This window comes from Phyllobates terribilis, unplaced genomic scaffold (genome assembly GCF_046119375.1).
Source record: "Phyllobates terribilis strain yellow unplaced genomic scaffold, ASM4611937v1 Scaffold_3729__1_contigs__length_71367, whole genome shotgun sequence".
Lineage (NCBI taxonomy): Eukaryota > Metazoa > Chordata > Amphibia > Anura > Dendrobatidae > Phyllobates > Phyllobates terribilis.
In genome coordinates this window covers 38664-58333 of record NW_027366482.1, presented here as the reverse complement: position 1 = coordinate 58333, position 19670 = coordinate 38664, and the positions used below count along the sequence as shown (strand labels likewise).

At 35.9% G+C, this 19670-nt stretch overlaps 1 protein-coding gene across 1 annotated transcript; it reads left to right on the top strand.

The window, feature by feature from the left end:
- The first annotated feature begins 10240 nt into the window (after positions 1 to 10240).
- On the top strand, positions 10241 to 11947 carry LOC141248516 (uncharacterized). Its single transcript, XM_073669371.1, has 5 exons — positions 10241 to 10341; positions 10854 to 11175; positions 11225 to 11304; positions 11597 to 11800; positions 11878 to 11947. The coding sequence occupies exons 1-5, from the start codon at positions 10241 to 10243 to the stop codon at positions 11945 to 11947; spliced, it is 777 nt and encodes a 258-aa protein (XP_073525472.1).
- Positions 11948 to 19670: the final 7723 nt, after the last annotated feature.

Here is a 19670-nt window from a genome sequence, read left to right as displayed (position 1 = left end):
ACCGCCGGTTTATGTCCAAGACTAACCACCGGTTTATGGCCACGACTAACCGTCGGTTTATGGCCATGACTAACCGCCGGTTCCTGGGCAACATTAACCGCCGGTTTCTGGCCTCCACTAACCGCCGGCTCCTGCCCAACCTCCACCGCCGGTTTTGACACGTCAGTAACCGCCAGTTCACGTTATATTCCAATCAGGTACAATTTGATACCACCCCACTATATGTTGTATCAAAAACTTTGGCAAGTACCTGAAATACGTCTTGGAAGTTTGTAACTTGGGAACTCTTAGGGGGTTAGGTAAATGTGAAGGAACTTTCTCCGGCCCCGTCTTCTTACGTGTGTGCCTTTGTTTATTGGGAGGTGTGCCCATATCCTCAACTTCTTCTTCAACCTGCTCCCAGTGAGATGGCACTCTCTTAGTCACGCCGAATGGTGGTGGAGGTGGTTTTGCTTTATTTTGTGCACCCGAAGGTCTACCTTTGTGTTTGACATTTTCAAAGTGATGCACATCAGTTTGTTCAGGGTGTGCAATCCTATTCTTCTCATATAGACACTTGGCCTGTTCTTCGAGGGATAGGTTATTGAAATCATTGTGCACGAACTCATCCAGCTTGCTCTTGTACACATCTCGTCTGACTTGTATTACATTAATATCTAAAGGATCTTGTTGCAGGTTAAGAGTCCTCCAGAATGGGTGTACACTTGAAACAAGTAAAGGTATTTCATTCCTTACATATGGAGCCATTTCGTGCACACAAGGTAGACCATCCCTGCTCCTAATCATACATATGCATTTCCTGTCGCATTTGGGGTCTACTCCCTTATCATACTCCTTTGATAGCCTCAAAATGCACTCCCCAGAGACCACAAAACAAAAATTTCTGAATATCCTTTTATCACCCTTCCCCTAATCATCTTTTACATGCTGATGTTGAATGTACCTTTTATCTCTTTCAAAAAGTTACACAACATATCATGGACTTCATTCCACGTTGTGGATATGTTGCCTTTAGAACTTGTAAGGTAGTTCTTAAGCGCTCCATGAGCACCTTCAACCCTGTAATTTGTAATAAATAACTAAAATATGTAATTTGTATTAAATAATATCAAATAACTGAAATAGTAGCATATAATCACCTATCAGTCGTATGGGTTTTAAGGTTGAAGACCGTGTCAGTCCATGCAGAGACAATTATTTCTTTGTGTGGTGCAAGCCAGTAATCTTCCATATACTTGTGCAAATGAGGACACCTCGACCAAGTATTAACAATTTTATTTAGTTCTTCATTATATGAAGCCTCAATTTTTTTTCTTGAATAGCCTATAATATGCAGAACTAATCACACCTGCTATTTCTCTGTCTTTGAATGTCTTGAGTGCATGTGCTTCTATATTCTTCTTTATGTGACGTTTGCACAATATGAACTTTGCGTCGGGGAAGAAGCTATCCATTGTGTTTATCAACGCCTGTTCTCTATCCGTCACCAGAAAAATTGGGGCCCTATCTACTAGACGATAAAGTTCCTTTAACTGTTGTATGGCCCATATATATGGGTCGTTTGTCTCATCGCTTAGGAAACAACCGGCAACGCTGAAGTTTTTACCAGGGTTGGTGACGCCGATGATCTCCAAAAATGGATTGTTTGACCTAAAATATAAGCATTGAATAAGTACATGATGTATAATAAAAGTAAATACATAAAATAAGTCTACGCTTACCGGATAACACTGTATGTACAATCAAGTACGACGATGTATGGGAATGCCCTTAGAAGGTCCATGCATTCTGGATGAGCAAAGAACACATCTTGAAGCTCGTTGGTGCTTGGATTTATCCTATACTCTAAAAAATACCAATTCTGTTTGCATCTGTAAAAAACTCTTGGACAACAGTCCTTTTTTCTATTTTTTGATCATGGATTTTGTAGATTGCGTTGTACAACTGCTTCTTTGTTGTATAGTTGTATGGATTCTTGTTCAATTCGGTCATAATACTATGGGGCCTGCAATGACTATCAAGCATGTCTCTCACCTTGACCAACTGTTCTTGTTATAGTCTCTCTGCTAAAGGAACCCCAATGAGATGCTCTCCAATAAAATGTTTGTGATGACCTTATTTTACTTTCATCCTCCATTCTCCCCTTGGTCTCTCGTGCAAATCAAGACCAAATTTACAATCACAACGCCTAGTCTTCGACGTCTTTTGGGGGGTCTTTTTTGGAGGGTTCTTCCTCTCCCTAATGCAATGAAGTGCAACATTACCCGTTCTAAAGAATGAAGACTTTTGTGTATGTCCAATTTTGAGAACAAAGTTAAGTTTGATTGCTATATGTCTCGTCCATTCAATGGCATCTTTCTTAGTTTTCCAAACTAGGTCATTGCGAAATCTTCTGTGTAGTCTGTTGACTGAATATCGGGAGTAGTACCTGGGTATGTTGGGTGGGTGATTAGAGGAGGAAATCCAAATTGAATGTCGTCATCGGGTTATGAACCACAAACATCGTCTCCTATCGTATGTTGCATGTACTCACTAAAAGACCCGACAAATGGTTCAGCGGGTTGCCCAGGATTACCTACATATGATGAATGTCTTTGTGTTTCTTGAACGTTGTAACTATACCCGTATTCCCCTACATAGGTGAATGTCTCGGTGGTTCTTGAACATTGTATGGGTAACCAAAGTCACCAAGGTACGATGAATTAGTAAACTGTGAAATATAAGACTTCACTAATATTAGATAAGTCATCTAGTATAAAATATACAATAAAATTAGTTAAGATGCAAACTAAGTCATCTAGTAATTTAAGACTTCACTAATATGTTAACATGACATATGTAGCAACTATAATACAAAATGAAATGTGAACTAAGTCATCTAGTAATTTCTTCCATTTTCTAACAACTATATTTACAAAATTTACTTAAGATTCATTTTTTAGTACTACATTAACTAACTATGAAAACATGTAAACATGAAATATGTAGCACCTATAATATAAAATGAGATGTGAACTAAGTCATCTAATAATTTGTATAGAATTTTCTAATAACTATATTTACAAAATTTTCTTAAGAATCATTTTTTAGTACTACATTAACTAACTATGGAAATATATGAAATATGTAACAACTATAATATAAAATGAAATGTGGACTAAGTCATCTAATAATTTGTATAGAATTTTCTAATAACTATATTTACAAAATTTTCTTAAGAATCATTTTTAGTACTACATTAACTAACTATGGAAACATGTAAACATGAAATATGTAACAACTATAATATAAAATGAAATGTGAACTAAGTCATCGAATAATTTGTACAAAATTTTATAATAACTATATTTACAAAATTTTCTTAAGAATCATTTTTTAGTACTACATTAACTAACTATGGAAACATGTAAACATGAAATATGTAACAACTATAACATAAAATGAAATGAGGACTAAGTCATCTAATAATTTGTATAGAATTTTCTAATAACTATATTTACAAAATTTTCTTAAGAATCATTTTTTTAGTACTACATTAACTAACTATGGAAACATGTAAACATGAAATATGTAACAACTATAATATAAAATGAAATGTGGACTAAGTCATCTAATAATTTGTATAGAATTTTCTAATAACTATATTTATAAAATTTTCTTAAGAATCATTATTTAGTACTACATTAACTAACTATGGAAACATCTACACATGAAATGTGTAACAACTATAATATAAAATGAAATATTACATGATTAATTACCTCGTTGCTCCACCAAAAAGGATTGTTGTTATTGTTATCCATTTTTTGAGAAGTAACTAAGAGTAAAATGTGAAGGAAAGTTGGAAGTGATTTGAAATGATGAAACTACAACTCTATTTATACTACTTGTGGTAAGTGTAATAGGTGAATAGTTGGTGAATCTTCTTCACATGCATTGGCCTAAGTTGAGGTGGTGGAATCCTTGCGCTCTCATTAGTCGGTTTGGGCTCCCTACTTATGAGTAGGAACCGGGAGTTATTAACGCGTAGAAATCGGCGGTTCCTGCTGCGTAGTAACTGAGAGTTACTAGTGCGTAGAAACCGGCGGTTTCTACACCCTAGTAACCGGCGGTTCTCTCCAATTCTTTTCTGCACTTTAAAAGCAAGACTTCTTCTTTTCCTCTTCAACCCTAACCACCTTTCATTATCCCAACCTCTCATACCAGCAGTTCTACGTACTTCCTTACCAAGAGAAGATCAATCCTCCAATTTTTGTCAATTGTCAACAAATACAACTTCATTAGGGTATGATTTTAGTTTATTTCCCCTTTCTTGAGTTTTTTCCATGTAATTGTGCTATATATATGTAGATCTAGTATTTTTTTGTTCACAAAAACTGGGAAATTTTGGATTGAACTAGAAACTATTGAATTCTTGTTTATAGATCTGTTTTTTGTTCACTAAACTACTGAATTTAGACCATAACTAGATACCGGCGGTTACTGGCTGGTCTGATACCGGCGGTTTGAAGCTTCTGGCAACCGGCGGTTTCTAGCAACCGGCGGTTTGTGCCTTTCAATAACCGCCGGAAGCTGCGGGTTTGATGATTCTCTACATATATGCTGAAATTTGTATAGAAAATTTATTTTGAAATTTATGCTTGTAATATGTTGTTGATATGTTGTTTATATACATGTTAAGGATGACCCTAATTTGTATATATGTTGTTTATATGTTGAAATTTGTATAGAAATGTTGTTTTGAAATTTATGCTTGTAATATGTTGTTTAAATACATGTTGAGAATGACCCCAATTTTTATATATGTTGTTTATATATTGAAATTTGTATAGAAATGTTGTTTTGAAATTTATGCTTGTAATATGTTGTTGATATGTTGTTTATATACATGTTGAGAATGACCCTAATTTGTATATATGTTGTGTTAGATGACGGATCCTTCATCAATAGGCAAGACCCCTATAGTTGATCGCGATTCGCGTGAGGTGTGTGTTGTCTTGCGGGATCACAAGAAGACAAAACAAGCCGCGGGAATACCTATCTACGAGTCGAAAAAGAGAAAAGGTAACACTTCTATGACCGATTCATCAGACAAGGAGACTATGGATATTGTAGGTGTTACTCCTCCACGGTACAACCAGTCTGCTCCCGGCCAGTATTACCAGACTCCTTCACTGCCTGCACATCATTACCAGTCTCCTCTTGTCCACTTTTACCCGCCTCCTCCACAGTACTACCCACCTCCTCCACAATACTACTCACCTCCTCCACAGTACTATCCGAGTCAATTATCTTATCCTTCTCCCATTTTCTAGCATCAAATCCCTCACCCTCCTCATCCCATGCATTCGTCTCCCAATCCACAATTTGTCTCACAGTTTGGCGATCGTTACTCGGTGCCTTTTGATTTACTCAACGTAACAGACACATCTTCCCATGTTTGTATTACAAAGGTAAGACAAATAATAACTTTTATTAAATAGTATATCATTTACATCTTATTATATCATGACCTAAATGTATTGAAAACTACTCACTTATGCAATTTACCATTTCTGAATGAGGACAGGTTGATCCAGATGATCATGCTGAGAGGGAGGAGGAGAGGGTAGATGGAAGTGAAGAAGAGAGGGAGGCGGAAAGGGCGGATGAAAGGGAGGAACCACCGGTTGAGGAGAGACTTGAGGAGGATACTATGGAAGCTTCTTCGTCTCAGAGGTGACCAAGAAGATCAAATGAACAATATATCCAATATATCCCTAAGTTATTACAAGGCGTGGACGGAGGACCCATGAATCCGGAATTGCTAATAGGATTTCATAATCATGTAGCTTATGACATATATCATAACAAGGTAATTTTCTAAAATTTTCTATTGTCATTGAATTTATATAAGTTATTTTTCTATAATTATGTGTATTCTTAAATCGTAGGAGAGACAGACTATGACTTTTGAACGTCGAAATCATATGCTCCTGAAATGGAAATTGTCGAAGAAGAAATCGTGGGGGGGACTTGTCTACGGGTCTTGTTTTGGGCACATACCGGATTTGATGTATGCAGATATAAACATAAAGTTGATAGAAGCGTTCATCGAACGTTGGCAGCCGGAGACGAGCTCGTTCCACTTGCCATTTGGAGAGATGACAGTCACTCTCCATGACGTTCATCTCAATCTCAATATGCCCATCTTTGGTGATAGCATGACATTTAGCTCAGATCTTAAGCTTTTAGGGAACTTCACGGCTAGGCACGCATATCTGGTACAACAGGCTTTGGAGTACTTTAATATAGATCCAACGCTTGCACCGTCGAGGATGATTCGGTCCGACATATTTGTCGACATGATGAAGGACGTGTCGAAGGAGCATAAGTCGACTTCAATCGATAGGGCAACGACATATTTGATATTCTTGATGTCGACGACGATATTTCCTGACAAGTCATCAAAGAAGATCGATCTCAAGTATTTCTAGTACGTCAACCCTCTCAAAAAGGTTGACAAATTAGCTTGGGGGACGGGCATCCTATGCCACTTGTACCGGTCCTTGGGCGAGTGTACACGGACTGGGTGTCGACAAGTATCGATGTGCTATACTCTTCTACAGGTAAACTCTATTTCAAAACACTATTGTTTTGATTTCACAAATGCTTATGACCATGTCTTAATTTTCAATTGATTTTGACCATAATAACATGCTTGGATATATAAGTACTTTCCACAGTTTAGGCCTCTTCAATCATCCGGATGGAGCCAGGATGCTCCAAAGCCATGGGCATCTAAATGGTACCATCCTGAGAGACCGTCAGTAGTAGGGGGGTATCGAGCAATCCTCGACAAGATGACCGCTCGTGATATAAGTACACTTATCCTACAATTAGTACCTAATTAATCACACTTAATGTTAAATTAATTCAATTTGTATGTTATGCGTAGGTTGATTGGATGTCATACGGTCATCTTGACTTCAATGAAACAACATTAAAGACCTCCCAATTCCATGGGGTCCTGTCATTGCTGCATCACACAGAGCTGTACATGCCAGACCGGGTGGCGCGTCAATTTGGGCGTACGTAGCGGATCCCAAAGCTGGTGATTGATCCTATTAGAGCTCATAGACTACCCAAGACATTGGCATACAAGGTGGACTATGGCCAAGGATATTGGATATGGAGTTCTCAAGAATGACATACCTTATCCATCGAGGAATCAGGTGATGCCGTTAATGTGTCATGGCAGTCCGAGGGGCCTTACATATCTTGGTTCTTAGAAAGTACGCACCCTTACATTACTTCTCCCGATGCGAGATCATACGAGGTAATAATATGAATTTTCATTCTTAAATTACGATTTTTAATATTTATTTTTTCTACTACGTTTTATATTTTATACTTGACAAGCAGAGTGCCAGCCGAGTACATGAGTACCTTCTACCATTTTACGATGCTCAACCACTGTATGAGCGGGCAGATGAGTTATATGAGGCAGTAAGGAAGTCGGTTGATGAGTTTCGCCCTTTCTACAACTGGCCAAACCATTGATGAGCATGAAGTTGTTTGAAATTGTTTTGTATATGTTTATGTTTTGGATTTGGATTATGTTTTGGACGTTGTTGACATTAAGTGTGAAGAACTTTGTTAGTTTCAAGTGTTGGATTTGCTCGTTTTAGTTATATGTGTTGTTGCTTTATTTTAACTATGATCTTCATTTCACAAACCTCATATAACAACATCCACCTTAATGAATTGAAAAATGGTTATATGCCACAATAAGCAAAACTAAATAGTTAATAATGCTATAGGCTAGTAAAACATATTATTTTTTATAATATAATTAAAAAGACTACATATGTGTTATATTTTGTAAAACACTAATCAAAAGTGATTTATCGTATGCCAATTGGGATTTACACAGAACCGAGGGTTAGGAGGTGCCAGAAACCGGCGGTACATAGCTGCCAGGAAACGACGGTTTATGCCAACGCGTAACCGGCGGTTTATGCCAGCGTGGAATCGACAGTTGTTACGTTGTAGGAATTGGCGGTTTATGCGCTGCGTTAGAAAGTAAAAAAAACTGCGTCCAAAAGAATTGTCGTTAATGCCGAAATCATATGGGTACTCATCCCGATAATGCTATAGGCTAGTAAAACATTTTTTTTTGTCAAAATATAGTTAAAAGACTATATATTACATGTAATTTTAACCTATGAAATGAGTATACTTTTTCCTTTTATATTTATATTTATGTTTTAAATTGATTTTTTATTATTAATATTGTTATTAATGGAAAATGTCAATTACAAATTATTCGTAAATAAATACTATTTTTTCCAGATTACTTCACATTTAACCACAATTACGATATATGTTAATAAATCACCGAATATTTCATCAAATTGTTGTTAAATAGACGTAGAACATGTTATATAACAACATCCAAATATAACAAAACACGACTATCTATAAGGAATCCACCTCGATATTCATCCCGATTTTGCTTTAGGTAATAAATCAAATAATATTTTGTCAAATGATTGTTAAATAGACTTGGAATAAGTTATATAACATCCAAATGAAATGAAAATATGGTTTTATGCTTATTATAGCAAACAAAATGAAATAGGTTCTTATTTCGATAATGTTATAGGCAAGTAAAACACATTATTATTTTTATTAAAACATAATTAAAAGGACTATATATGTGTTATGTTTTGTAAAAATATTATCAAAAGTTATGTATTGTGGGCCAATTGGGAGATACACAATACCGTCGGTTTTGGGCACGCATTAACCGGCGATTCTGGCCATGCACAAATCGACAGTTCTGGCATGTGAGGTACCCTCGGTTTTGGCAGTGGAGCTACCCTCGGTTCTGCACTTCCCAGAACTGACAGAGGTGGTACTGCGTTAGAAAGTAAAAAAAAGCTCAAAAAGAATTGCCGTAAATCGCAGCACAGAATCGCCGGTTCCGCACAACATATTCGTAATTAATGGAAAATGTCAATTACAACATATTCGTAAATAAAAACTATTTTTATTTTTTATATTGTAATTAATGGAAAATGTCAATTACAACATATTCGTAAATAAAAACTATTTTTTCAGGTTACTTCACATTTAACCACAATTCTGATATATGTTAATAAATCACCGAATATTTCATCGAATTGTTATTAAATAGACGTAGAACATGTTATATAACAACATACAAATATAACAAAACACGATTATCTATAAGGAATCCACCTCGATATTCATCCCGATTTTGCTTTAGGAGTAAATTAAAAAATATTTTGTCGATGATTGTTAAATAGACTTGGAATAAGTTATATAACATCCAAATGAATCGAAACATGATTATATGCTTATTATAGCAAACAAAATCAAATAGGTTCTTATCTCGATAATGATATAGGCTAGTAGAACACATTATTCTTTTTTTTATCAAAACATAATTAAAGGACTATGTGTTATGTTTTGTAAAAATATTATCAAAAGTTATTTACATATGCCTTAGTAAGATTAGGAATTGCGTCAGCAACCACGACATAGTAGGGGTTGTTCCGTCGTCAACAGGGGCAGGAATTCCAACATCATCTTGTTCGCCGAGCGGGGATGTGTCACGAAGAACGGTCCCATTCGAAGGTTTGACAGGAGCAGGCTTCAGATGGAAAAAGTTCTATCCTCGTCACCACATGAATCACCAGTTCTTGGAGGCACATGATCTTGCAAGACCAAAGAAGAGAGGAACTGAACATACTAGCTCTTGCCACGAACAAGTTGATGACTCCATATCATTTTAAAGTCCCAAGTTGACGATTTTCCCGAACAACAAAAAATGGTTATTTTAGACCACATGATCTTGGATTTACGACTCGAACCACTCGAAGATCTTTTCTCATTGTTGTCAAGTACGATGGTACCACTTTTGAAGCCTGCCAAGCAATTGGTAATCTTTTTTGCAACAACGACAAGAAGAGGGGAATTCAAATCGAATCTAAGTATTTCAAGTCTAGTTCAAGCCTCCCTATCAATCACCGACTACTGTCGACAACTCAAATCTCTTGATGTTGAGCATGCAGATGTCAACTCATCGATTTCCAACGAAAATGTGGTTCTCTAGATAATCCGTTGCCTCAATGAAAAAAATTCCCACACAACTGCTTTTTTCCCTCTAGATCAGCCTTTTCAGTCGTTCCAGCATACTAGAAGCACTCTTTTGCTAAAAGAAACCCGCAAAATGGAAACCACTACACCACCAACGACAACCCTTTCCACCACCATCTCGCTATCCGAAGCTTCTCCATTAGAAATACCGCCCTCCGAACCAAAACCGAAGCAGTAGAATCAGACCGGGAACAACCTCCTCACTACATCTAACTTCAATGTAACATTTGTACCACCGGATAAACATAACAGAAAAAACAAACACTTTTAACCAATTTGTTATTCTATGATATTAACAATCCCACGATCCTTCCCTTTCTGACACCATAACGATTCGTTGCATCTTCTACTTACATTTACCCTCAGCCCTTAACAGTTTATTAGCACTTTCTTTCTCTCCTCTCCACCGGCACCTGCCCGTACCCTTTTTCTTTGTCGTTAGTTTCGTCCACAACGATCTATAACGGCGCCGTCAAACCTCCCACTACAAAGTCTTCATTAGATTCCCCGTTACAGTGACGGAAGTCTCTGGACCACTCATTCGCCCTTTACCCCCCAGATCAAATCTCCGCCGTCCATTTCCCTATGCCTTTAATTTCCATTCTCCTCCCTGACAAAGCTTCCTTTCACCTCACATCAAAAAGCGAAAGCTCGAGCTGTAGAGAAACGATAACTCATAATTAAAGAGCAAAGAAAAACACACACAGTTGGACGAGATTTCGCGCGCGAGAGATGGGGAGCCATTCTAAAAAAGTACTACCGAAGACTGTGGAGAAGAGGAGTAGGGAGGTGGGAGATGGAGAATTGGAGTATGCAGATTATTCAGCCTTTCCGGGGCCAAGGAGGAGTATTCGTCGTAGATTGATGCTCGAACTGGAGAATTGTGGACCGTCGATTGCTGCAGAGGAGGATGAGGAAGCTGATTCATCTCCTGAGCTGGCGTCTTGTTGCTCAAGTCACGGTTCCGTTCAGCTAGTTGAAGATCGATCTGGAATTGCTGATCCAACGGTAAGAAGTGTTCGTACTTCGGTAGTTGGATGTTTCTTCGTCTTCTGAGCTCTGGATTGCAGTTTTTAGCTACTTTTTCTTACTTATCTCGCCATTAATGTCTTCTGTTTCCGTTCTTATGGAAATTCTGTAACGCAGAGGCAGACAGAGAGTCCTCAGCCAGAGACGTTGACGTTTTCCGGCGGCAGATATAATAGGTTTGGATTTGTTTGTTTTTTTTAATTTGATTTTCGTTTCAAAAATTTCCGGAATGTTTTTGATCCGTTTCGTCTTTAAATTCAGTTATTAGCAAGAATTTCAAATTTCAAAAAACGGACGAGTGATTCTCAAACGTCACTTTTAATTCTACGTTAGGCAGATATTAACTCTTTGACATTTTTCTCCCTCTTCGTTCTTCAAACTCCTGCAACTATATAAATAGTCCTCATACTTTCGTCACAATCTCATATCCGGTTTCCAAACTTCACAGAAGAGAAGCAATTATGGACTCAGTGGTGGAAGTCAGGACTCTGCGCGATTCAAACTCTCGTTTCAAGCCGGCGGTGAAGGAGATGCCGTCGAAAGTGGAAATTGATGACTTCTTATCCGCTGCCGAGAACGATGTCCAGAAACGCTTCACTGAGAAGTAAGTCGCTATTCAGTTTAACCTAAAAAACGAAGAAAGATGTTAAGCTTGAAATTGAGAATGGAATTGTTGTTCAGGTACAATTTCGATGCTGTGAATGGCGTTCCACTGAAAGGTCGTTACGAGTGGGTTCGTATAAAGCCATGAAGACTGTGTTGAAAAGGCGCTTTTGCAGAAATCGAGTTTACAGAGTATATTCAGTATGCAAAAAAGCGCAACCGCAGATGAGCTTAATAAATAAGGTAGCTTAGCAGCTAGTCATTAGTAATTTTTAGGTTTATTAGTAGTAAAATCTGTTAAATGTTAGAACTAGTTGGATATCCTGATGCTCAGTTCCCGATTTGGCCAGGTTAATCTGTAGATTCTGTTGCCTCTCTCTCTATCTCTATCTCTTTCATCTACTATTGTAAGTTCAATCTGCAGTATCCAGTAATAAGATTTGAATTCCAGATTGTTCTTCCTTCCTAAATTTGGAGCAAAAAGCGTCCTTTGTATGGAAGGAGCATTTAGGAAGAATAAAATTTGAATATTCCGTTTTCTCTTTGTGAATGAAAATGATATTTTAGTTTATTAAAAGGAATTTGTAGTTTTGTAGCCACCGAAATTTGCTTGGTGTGTCTTCTTCCATCTCTGTTCTGATTACGCTGACAGCTTGGAAGTGCATTAAAAGAATCATACAGTGAAATTTGGAGTTTTTTGTTTTGCATTGGCAGTTAATTTTCCATCATCTGAATCATTTTGCACACTGTAGAATGCATACTTGGCGTACATTATAACATGATTGTAACCATGCCGTGCAAGTTACGGACACGTGTTCTAGATCAGAAAGCTGATCTATCCCATGTGATTCAAAGACTTTTTTTGCCCTTTTCTATTCAGGTTTTCTTTTTCTAATTAGCATTTTCTTAATAATTGAGTATGGTTCCAGTACACCCAACGTTTCATCTCAATCAAATCGATCCAAATTGAAATCAAGTAATTGAGTTTTTGCTGCATATATTTTGAATATTTAGTTTCCAATTCGGATCAATTTTTCAGTTTGACTAAGGGTTTATTACTTATAAAAAAATTAACTATAAGTTTGTTTAGATAACAATACATTTTATAAGTGTTTTTTAATAATAGATTAGAGTGTGAAAAATAAAACAAAATTAGTTACACATTTTACGAAACAAGAAAAGTACTTGTACAAAATAAAATAAAATCTTTATAAAAAATGAATATTCTTTACCAAACAGATCCTAAAACATAATGGTCAAGGAGACAAACGTTTATTTTCTTGGTATAAGAAGCATGAAAAGAATATAACAATTTAGTGAGAAATGAATATGATTGTTGCTATTTTGATATTTGCTGTTTTTTGAAATTATTTTAATTTTACTATGAATAGCTATTGTTGAACTTAATGGTTGATATTTGATAATTTATGTGTTGAGATTTTTTTTGAGATATTGTTATTTATAAGTTAAATTAAGTTTAAATTGGAAATTATATTAGAATTAATTAAAACGAAAATTATGAAAGATTAATTGAGAGTTGGTAAGTAGATTTATATCAATTGAGTTCTCAATCGAACCAAACAAAACTAAACGAGAACAAAAGTAATTAATATAATTCGGATCGATTTTTGGATTACTTTTTTTATTTTTATTTTTTTGGTTGGGTATTGAATGGATGGTGAGTGTAGATCTAATTGGAATAGTTAAGAATGGGGTAAAATGTGATGTGGGAGGTTCGGAGATGGGCGTGCGTTATTTATGGGGAAGAACGTAACATACAAATGTGGTCTCCGTATATTAAATAGTGTATTTTTGAAGTGTATTTTAGTATTTAGTAATAAGAGGAAGAGTAAATTGGTTGGGAAGTATAGGGATTAGCGTGGGAATAAGGCTGAATGAGAGGCAGGCCCACCGGGGACCAAAGAAACTGCAGGATGAACTTCGTATTATCATTGAAATTGCATTAAATTTCCCAAAACAAAAACTCCAAGTTTGGGTGTAGGGCTCCCCCGTGGATCTTGTTTTTGCCAATTCGTGTAACAACCCTATTTTCCCGCTAAAACATCACAGGGTGATCATTAGTTAGGTGTTGTGTGATGTTTCGAAGTTTTCTTGGCTGTTGTGAGCAATCGTATTTGTATTAATGCACTAAATTTCATCGTAGCTTCGAAGTTAAGCATGTTTGAGTGAGAACAGTTTTACGATAGACGATAGTTTGGGAGTTCATATCAAAACTAATGCATCGGATCTCATTAGAACTCTGGAAAAGCCTACAAACAAAGCATACTGGTATAGGGGATTCTTTTAGGTCGACCTCTATCCCAAAATAGCCACCTAGTACAAAGTTGTATGGGCAAATATTTTGCATGCACAAACAAAATGTTTTGCGAGGTAGCGTGTAGCGTAATATGTTGGACAAGCAAATCCGTAATACTATTTTCATCCCCATACATAGTTCATGCTTTTCATTTTGGACGTCTCAAATATAGGTTACGTTTTTCTTTATTATGTTTTGACTTATTACAAACATCACATCAATTATCCTCGTTGTCTTCCTTCTTTACCTCAGAACCTAACGACACTAACTTACAATCTCTCTTCTCCCCACTTTCGAGAGAATAACCAACGAGAACGATACATGAAACAGAGAAAATAGGGAGTACTACTTTGGATTAGAAAGACCCGGAATCGTGTAAGGTAGCATAATACGCTTTTCGTAGAACTTAGAGAAACATATATATGTATGATCATAGTTATTCACTTTTAAAGGAAATCACACGTATAATCGCTTAGGAATCATGTTCAATGATGGTGAAAATATATGTATTTGTGACTAGAAAATTATGCACTTTTGATAGAAGTTGATAGAATCACACACACTCACATGAACTCCATGCCCCAAATATTTAAAGGCCTATTTCGTTACCCATATTTAACACTCCAATAATCGACTTTGATAAAAAAATATGAAAATTGCTCAAAAATCATATGTAGTCACTCGAAAACCATAAACTTTATGAACAAAAATTCATGTACTTTGTTTAAAACCAGAAACAAAACATATACTTTTGACCAAAACTCAAATATTTATATAAAATAGAAACCCTCATGCTCTCACTCATAAATTATAATCATGAATAAAACTCAATCATTTTTTTAAAACTAAAATTACTTGCATAATCAATCAGAAACCATGCACAATGACTACGAAATCATGATGTTATGAGCAAAACTCGATGCTCTTTAAGAAAAAAATCACATATTTAATAATAAATAAATAAATATACAGTCACTCAAAAATACATGAATCATGGGTAAACACATGCAATTAGGACTAAATTACATTGCACTTTTGAAAAAAAAAATCACATGGACAGTCATAGAGACCTATATTTACAATATGGCTGAAGTTTACAATTTTCAATTTCATGCATAAAATGTGACTCTGTTGACATTTTGCTATCTTTTTTTTTTTTTTTTTTTAATTTTAAGTATTTATTTTAACAGATTTAACAACCAAAAATCTTTCTTATTTAATACTATGAGTATCATTTTCACCAGATTAGAACCCCAAGATTAGAATACTAGAAACACATGCACTTTAGTTTGTATATAGTGGGAGGTTTGAAATTCCACTCATTTACGTACTGAAGCAAGTATTAAGTTGTGTAGTCAATAAGTGTTGAATGGTAAATGTTTGGTATGTCTACCTATTATTAGTTTTGTAAAGAATATAAATGCAATGGGGCCTATCTAAAGATCACTACAGCTTTGTGTTGTCATGATACTAAATAGCAGGGCTGGACTGGTAAAAACTGTAAAAGAAGAATCCAAGACATCTCTATGAACGACAACACGAACAGTAAATAGGATGATTTTTGTTGTTTCTCGATTGAAATTTAGGGCCACTTGCTGATGATACTGACCTCCACGAATGCACCTTTTTATCCGCTGGGCACACAAACTTCTCTAAACTTTGTACCAATCCAATATGTACTAATTTGGAGTTAAACCAAACTTAATAACCCGGAATCCAAACAACCAATATTTGTTGTTTACACACTTATCTAACTAAAGTTTAGGAGTACATACAAAATATATATGATTGTGAGTATGACTATTCTAATATTATTAATATTTAAATATAGAGTTTGTTTACAAAAATATGAAAAATGACACGGTGACAGTTTTGAAAATAATTTAAATTTTTATTAAACATCACTTTATAATGTATATTTATAGATGAATGCTCCAAGTTCATTATTTGAAAAATCATGTTCCTAGTTTTGCATTTCTTGTTGTAAGGTCTATTTCACCAGAAGCTTCATCCTAGTTTATAAATAAAGGCTCGAACGAGGACATGGTGTAAAATAAGAACAATCTTGGACCGTCGGATCTACAAAAATTGAGAGTAATTTTTTTAAAAGCTACAACAAGAGGATTGTCTTCCTCCTCCGTCATCATTTTTATTTCCTCCATGAGTAAGAAATTTATGTCACGGCTCGAACGATTCAACCCCTCGCCAGGAGAGAGTTTGAACTTCATCGTTTGGGGGTTCTTTCGGTTTTTACTTGAATTTAAACTCCATGAGCTTCACATTCATATACCTTCTCCACTCCTTTTCCACTAGTGAGTTTGAACTTTCTTTACTCCACTCCATCGGGCTCCCTGTTATCGTTGGCGGCTTCTCCGCGAGTTGTCATATAGGAGTATTTCACTTGCACATACATCATAACTTTACTTGCAAATACATCACATTTGACTTGACATATAACAAAATTCTTTTGCAAATACTTCATATTTCACTTCACATACATCATAATTTATTTGAAAATATTTCAAAATTCACTTGTAAATACTTCACATTTCACGCGCAAACACTTCACATTTCACTTGCAAATACTTGACATTCACTTGTACGTACACCAGAATGCATTTGGTTGCAAATTAATTTGACATTTTAAAATAAAAATAAAAAGACATGCATATAATATTGAAATAACATACACAAAACATGATGATTTTACTTAGACTTTATAAGCCAACGACTTGCATTTTCAGGTAATCAGAACACTCGGTTAAAATGACAAGCGCCTTTGCACATTCCTTTTGTGAATTTTAATTTTGATCATGGAGTTGTGTGTATTGGACGTTCATGATTTATCCTCGATTCTCTCTTTAAATCGGGGTCTCACATAAACTTCACCCTACTTATAATACTCAAAGTCCTTATACACATGTAAGTATGCAGTTTGACAAAGTTATCAATACTCTCTGAGCTATTTTTCCACTGAAAACAGGATTAGGATTGAAAAATTAGACTTAACATGAAATTTGGCCTTAAAATAGAACTAATAAAAATTACTATTTAAATAATGAACATGAAGTATTTTTTTGTGAACATAGAACAATGTGATTTAAAAGGGCAAAAAGTGTTGGAAAATGGTGCAGTTAATTTTTTTGTCAATTATTCGAAGTTTCTTTTTTTTAACAACATTCTATATTCACAAATTAATATTCTATGTTCATTATTTAATACTAATATTTACAGTTTTGTATTTTACAGCGTTAACTTAATTTCACCTGAAACTTCCTCCTAGAAGACAAAATTCATTTAATTATAAGAACTTACAATTATAACAACGTTCAAAAAAACGTTTCCAAGATTCACAAATAGCCTTATGGTACGATAATTTCAAATAATTGGCTTCTATATGTCGTTGATCATTGTTCATGTGGATTATAAATTATACGTACATGTAGATCTGGTTGCACATCACGTATATTTCGAGAAATACATAATGTACCGTGGAAATGTGCTCGAACATGAACGAGAATACAAAATCTTTGTCCATGTACAATCTACAACATACTCTCTTTAAATTTTCTCACATTAACTTCACCCTACGTATAATGCTCAACGTTCTTATATGTATGTAAGTATGTAGATAACAAAGTTATCAACATTCTCCGAGCTATTTTTCCACTGAAAACAGAATAAGATCGATGAAATTAGATCTTAGTCTGAAATTTTGTCTTAAAATGTAATTAATAAACATTACCATCCAAATAATGAACATGAAATGTTTGTGAAAATAGGATAATATGACTAAAAGGATACAAAATATGTTACAAATGATGCAGTTAAGTTTTTATAAATTACTCGATTTTTTTTGAACAACATTCTATGTCTTCAAATTAATATTCTATGTTCACTATTTGAATTCAGTTTCGCGTTTTATAACATAAACTTAATTTCACCTCAAAGGCCGAAACTAACTCCTAAAAGACAAAATTCAATTAATTATAAGAACGTTACAATTGTAACAACCTTAAAAAACATTTTCAAGATGCACAAACATCCTTATGGTTATGATATTATAGATTTTGGGTACGTGTAGAATAAGTCGTATATCACGAATATTTCGAGAAATACACATTGTATGGTGGAATTGTGCTCAAACATGAATGAGATTACAAATTCTTTGTCCATGTACAACGTAAAACGTATAACACTCTCTTTGAGAGTTTATTCCTTGGAAGAGTACGTCCTTGACATACGAAAATAATTTTTCGCTGCTTCTTCTTGTTCTTCTTTTTCGGTTTACCTTTTGTAATAGATGCGATCAATGACTCTCTTTCAGAATGGACATGCTAGGGCATAATTAGTCTCTTCTCTTTGCTATGAGTTTGAACATGAGATCGTGGTCCGTCTCTTGCTCTGAAATTCGAAGACCAACTCTCTCATCTCTACTTCTAAACATGAGGACCTTGTTATCATTGGTAGATAAATCTTACGGACCTACGTTTTCCACTTCAATTGCTTCCAAAAAATAAAAATATATGTACTTATTAGGGTACAAAGACCTCACCAAATTTGGGCCTTTTAAAACTTCAATCCTTTTCACGACTTCGGCTGTTGGACCAGAGAATAGATCCATTATCAACACATGACCCATTTAATGAGAAACCCATTCAGAAATAAGGGCCCAAGGCCCACTAAAAAGTACTATAAATAAAGGGAGATCTTGGACAAAAAAGAAGAGATTCTCATCCCCTCATAAATTAGATCTGTCCGAATAAGTCTAGCCTCTATAACTACACAGGGCACATCACACTCACGAGCCCAACAATGTGTGCACTAAGGGAGCTACACGAAGCTCAACTGCGAGGCCCAATCCCTGTGTGCGCGGTTCTGCTCCCCTGTATGAAGCCCCGCGAAGACACAATCCTGGACGCGAGGCCTATTTCCTGCGCGAAGCCCTTTACCTGCGCGAGGTCAAATCCTTACGCGAGGCCTATTTCCTGCGCGAGGCCCTCTACCTGCGCGAGGCCTATTTCCTGCGCGAGGCCCTCTACCTGCGCGAAGCCTATTCCCTGCGCGAGGTCCAATCCCTACGCGAGGCCTATTCCCTGCGCGGAGTCTATTCCCTGCGCGAGGCCTATTTCCTGCGCGAGGCCCTCTACCTGCATGAAACCCATGCTCTACGTGATCCCAGTAATAGGCCCAACTTCGGTAAATTGCAATGAATGTAATTCTTGTACGCGAAGGCATGATTCACCTGATCACAAGGTATGAACAAGCCAAGCCTGCCTATTGTTAAGTCCATCTACGCGAAGACCCAACGCCGGCCAATTCACACGAAGACCCAATTAAAACTCCAACTTAGGCATATTTCTGCCTATACAAAGGGCGAGCGTGTAGTGTCTATCTACGAAGCACAGTCGTAAGTGATAAACTCTAAATAAATGGTACACAAGGTATTAATTCTATCCTTTGCCAATTGCAATACTATAAATACTCCTTAAGTATCCTTGTCATTTATATTATCCATATAAATACTGACTTGAGCGTCGGAGAGCCCACCCCG

Bases quoted from the DNA above. Each gene is read 5' to 3' on its own strand.
- LOC141248516 (XM_073669371.1), top strand. From the start codon at position 10,241: ATGGAAACCACTACACCACCAACGACAACCCTTTCCACCACCATCTCG. The intron at 11,176-11,224 runs GTAAGAAGTGTT...TCGTCTTCTGAG, and splicing joins CTGGAATTGCTGATCCAACG to CTCTGGATTGCAGTTTTTAG. The intron at 11,801-11,877 runs GTAAGTCGCTAT...ATTGTTGTTCAG, and splicing joins CAGAAACGCTTCACTGAGAA to GTACAATTTCGATGCTGTGA.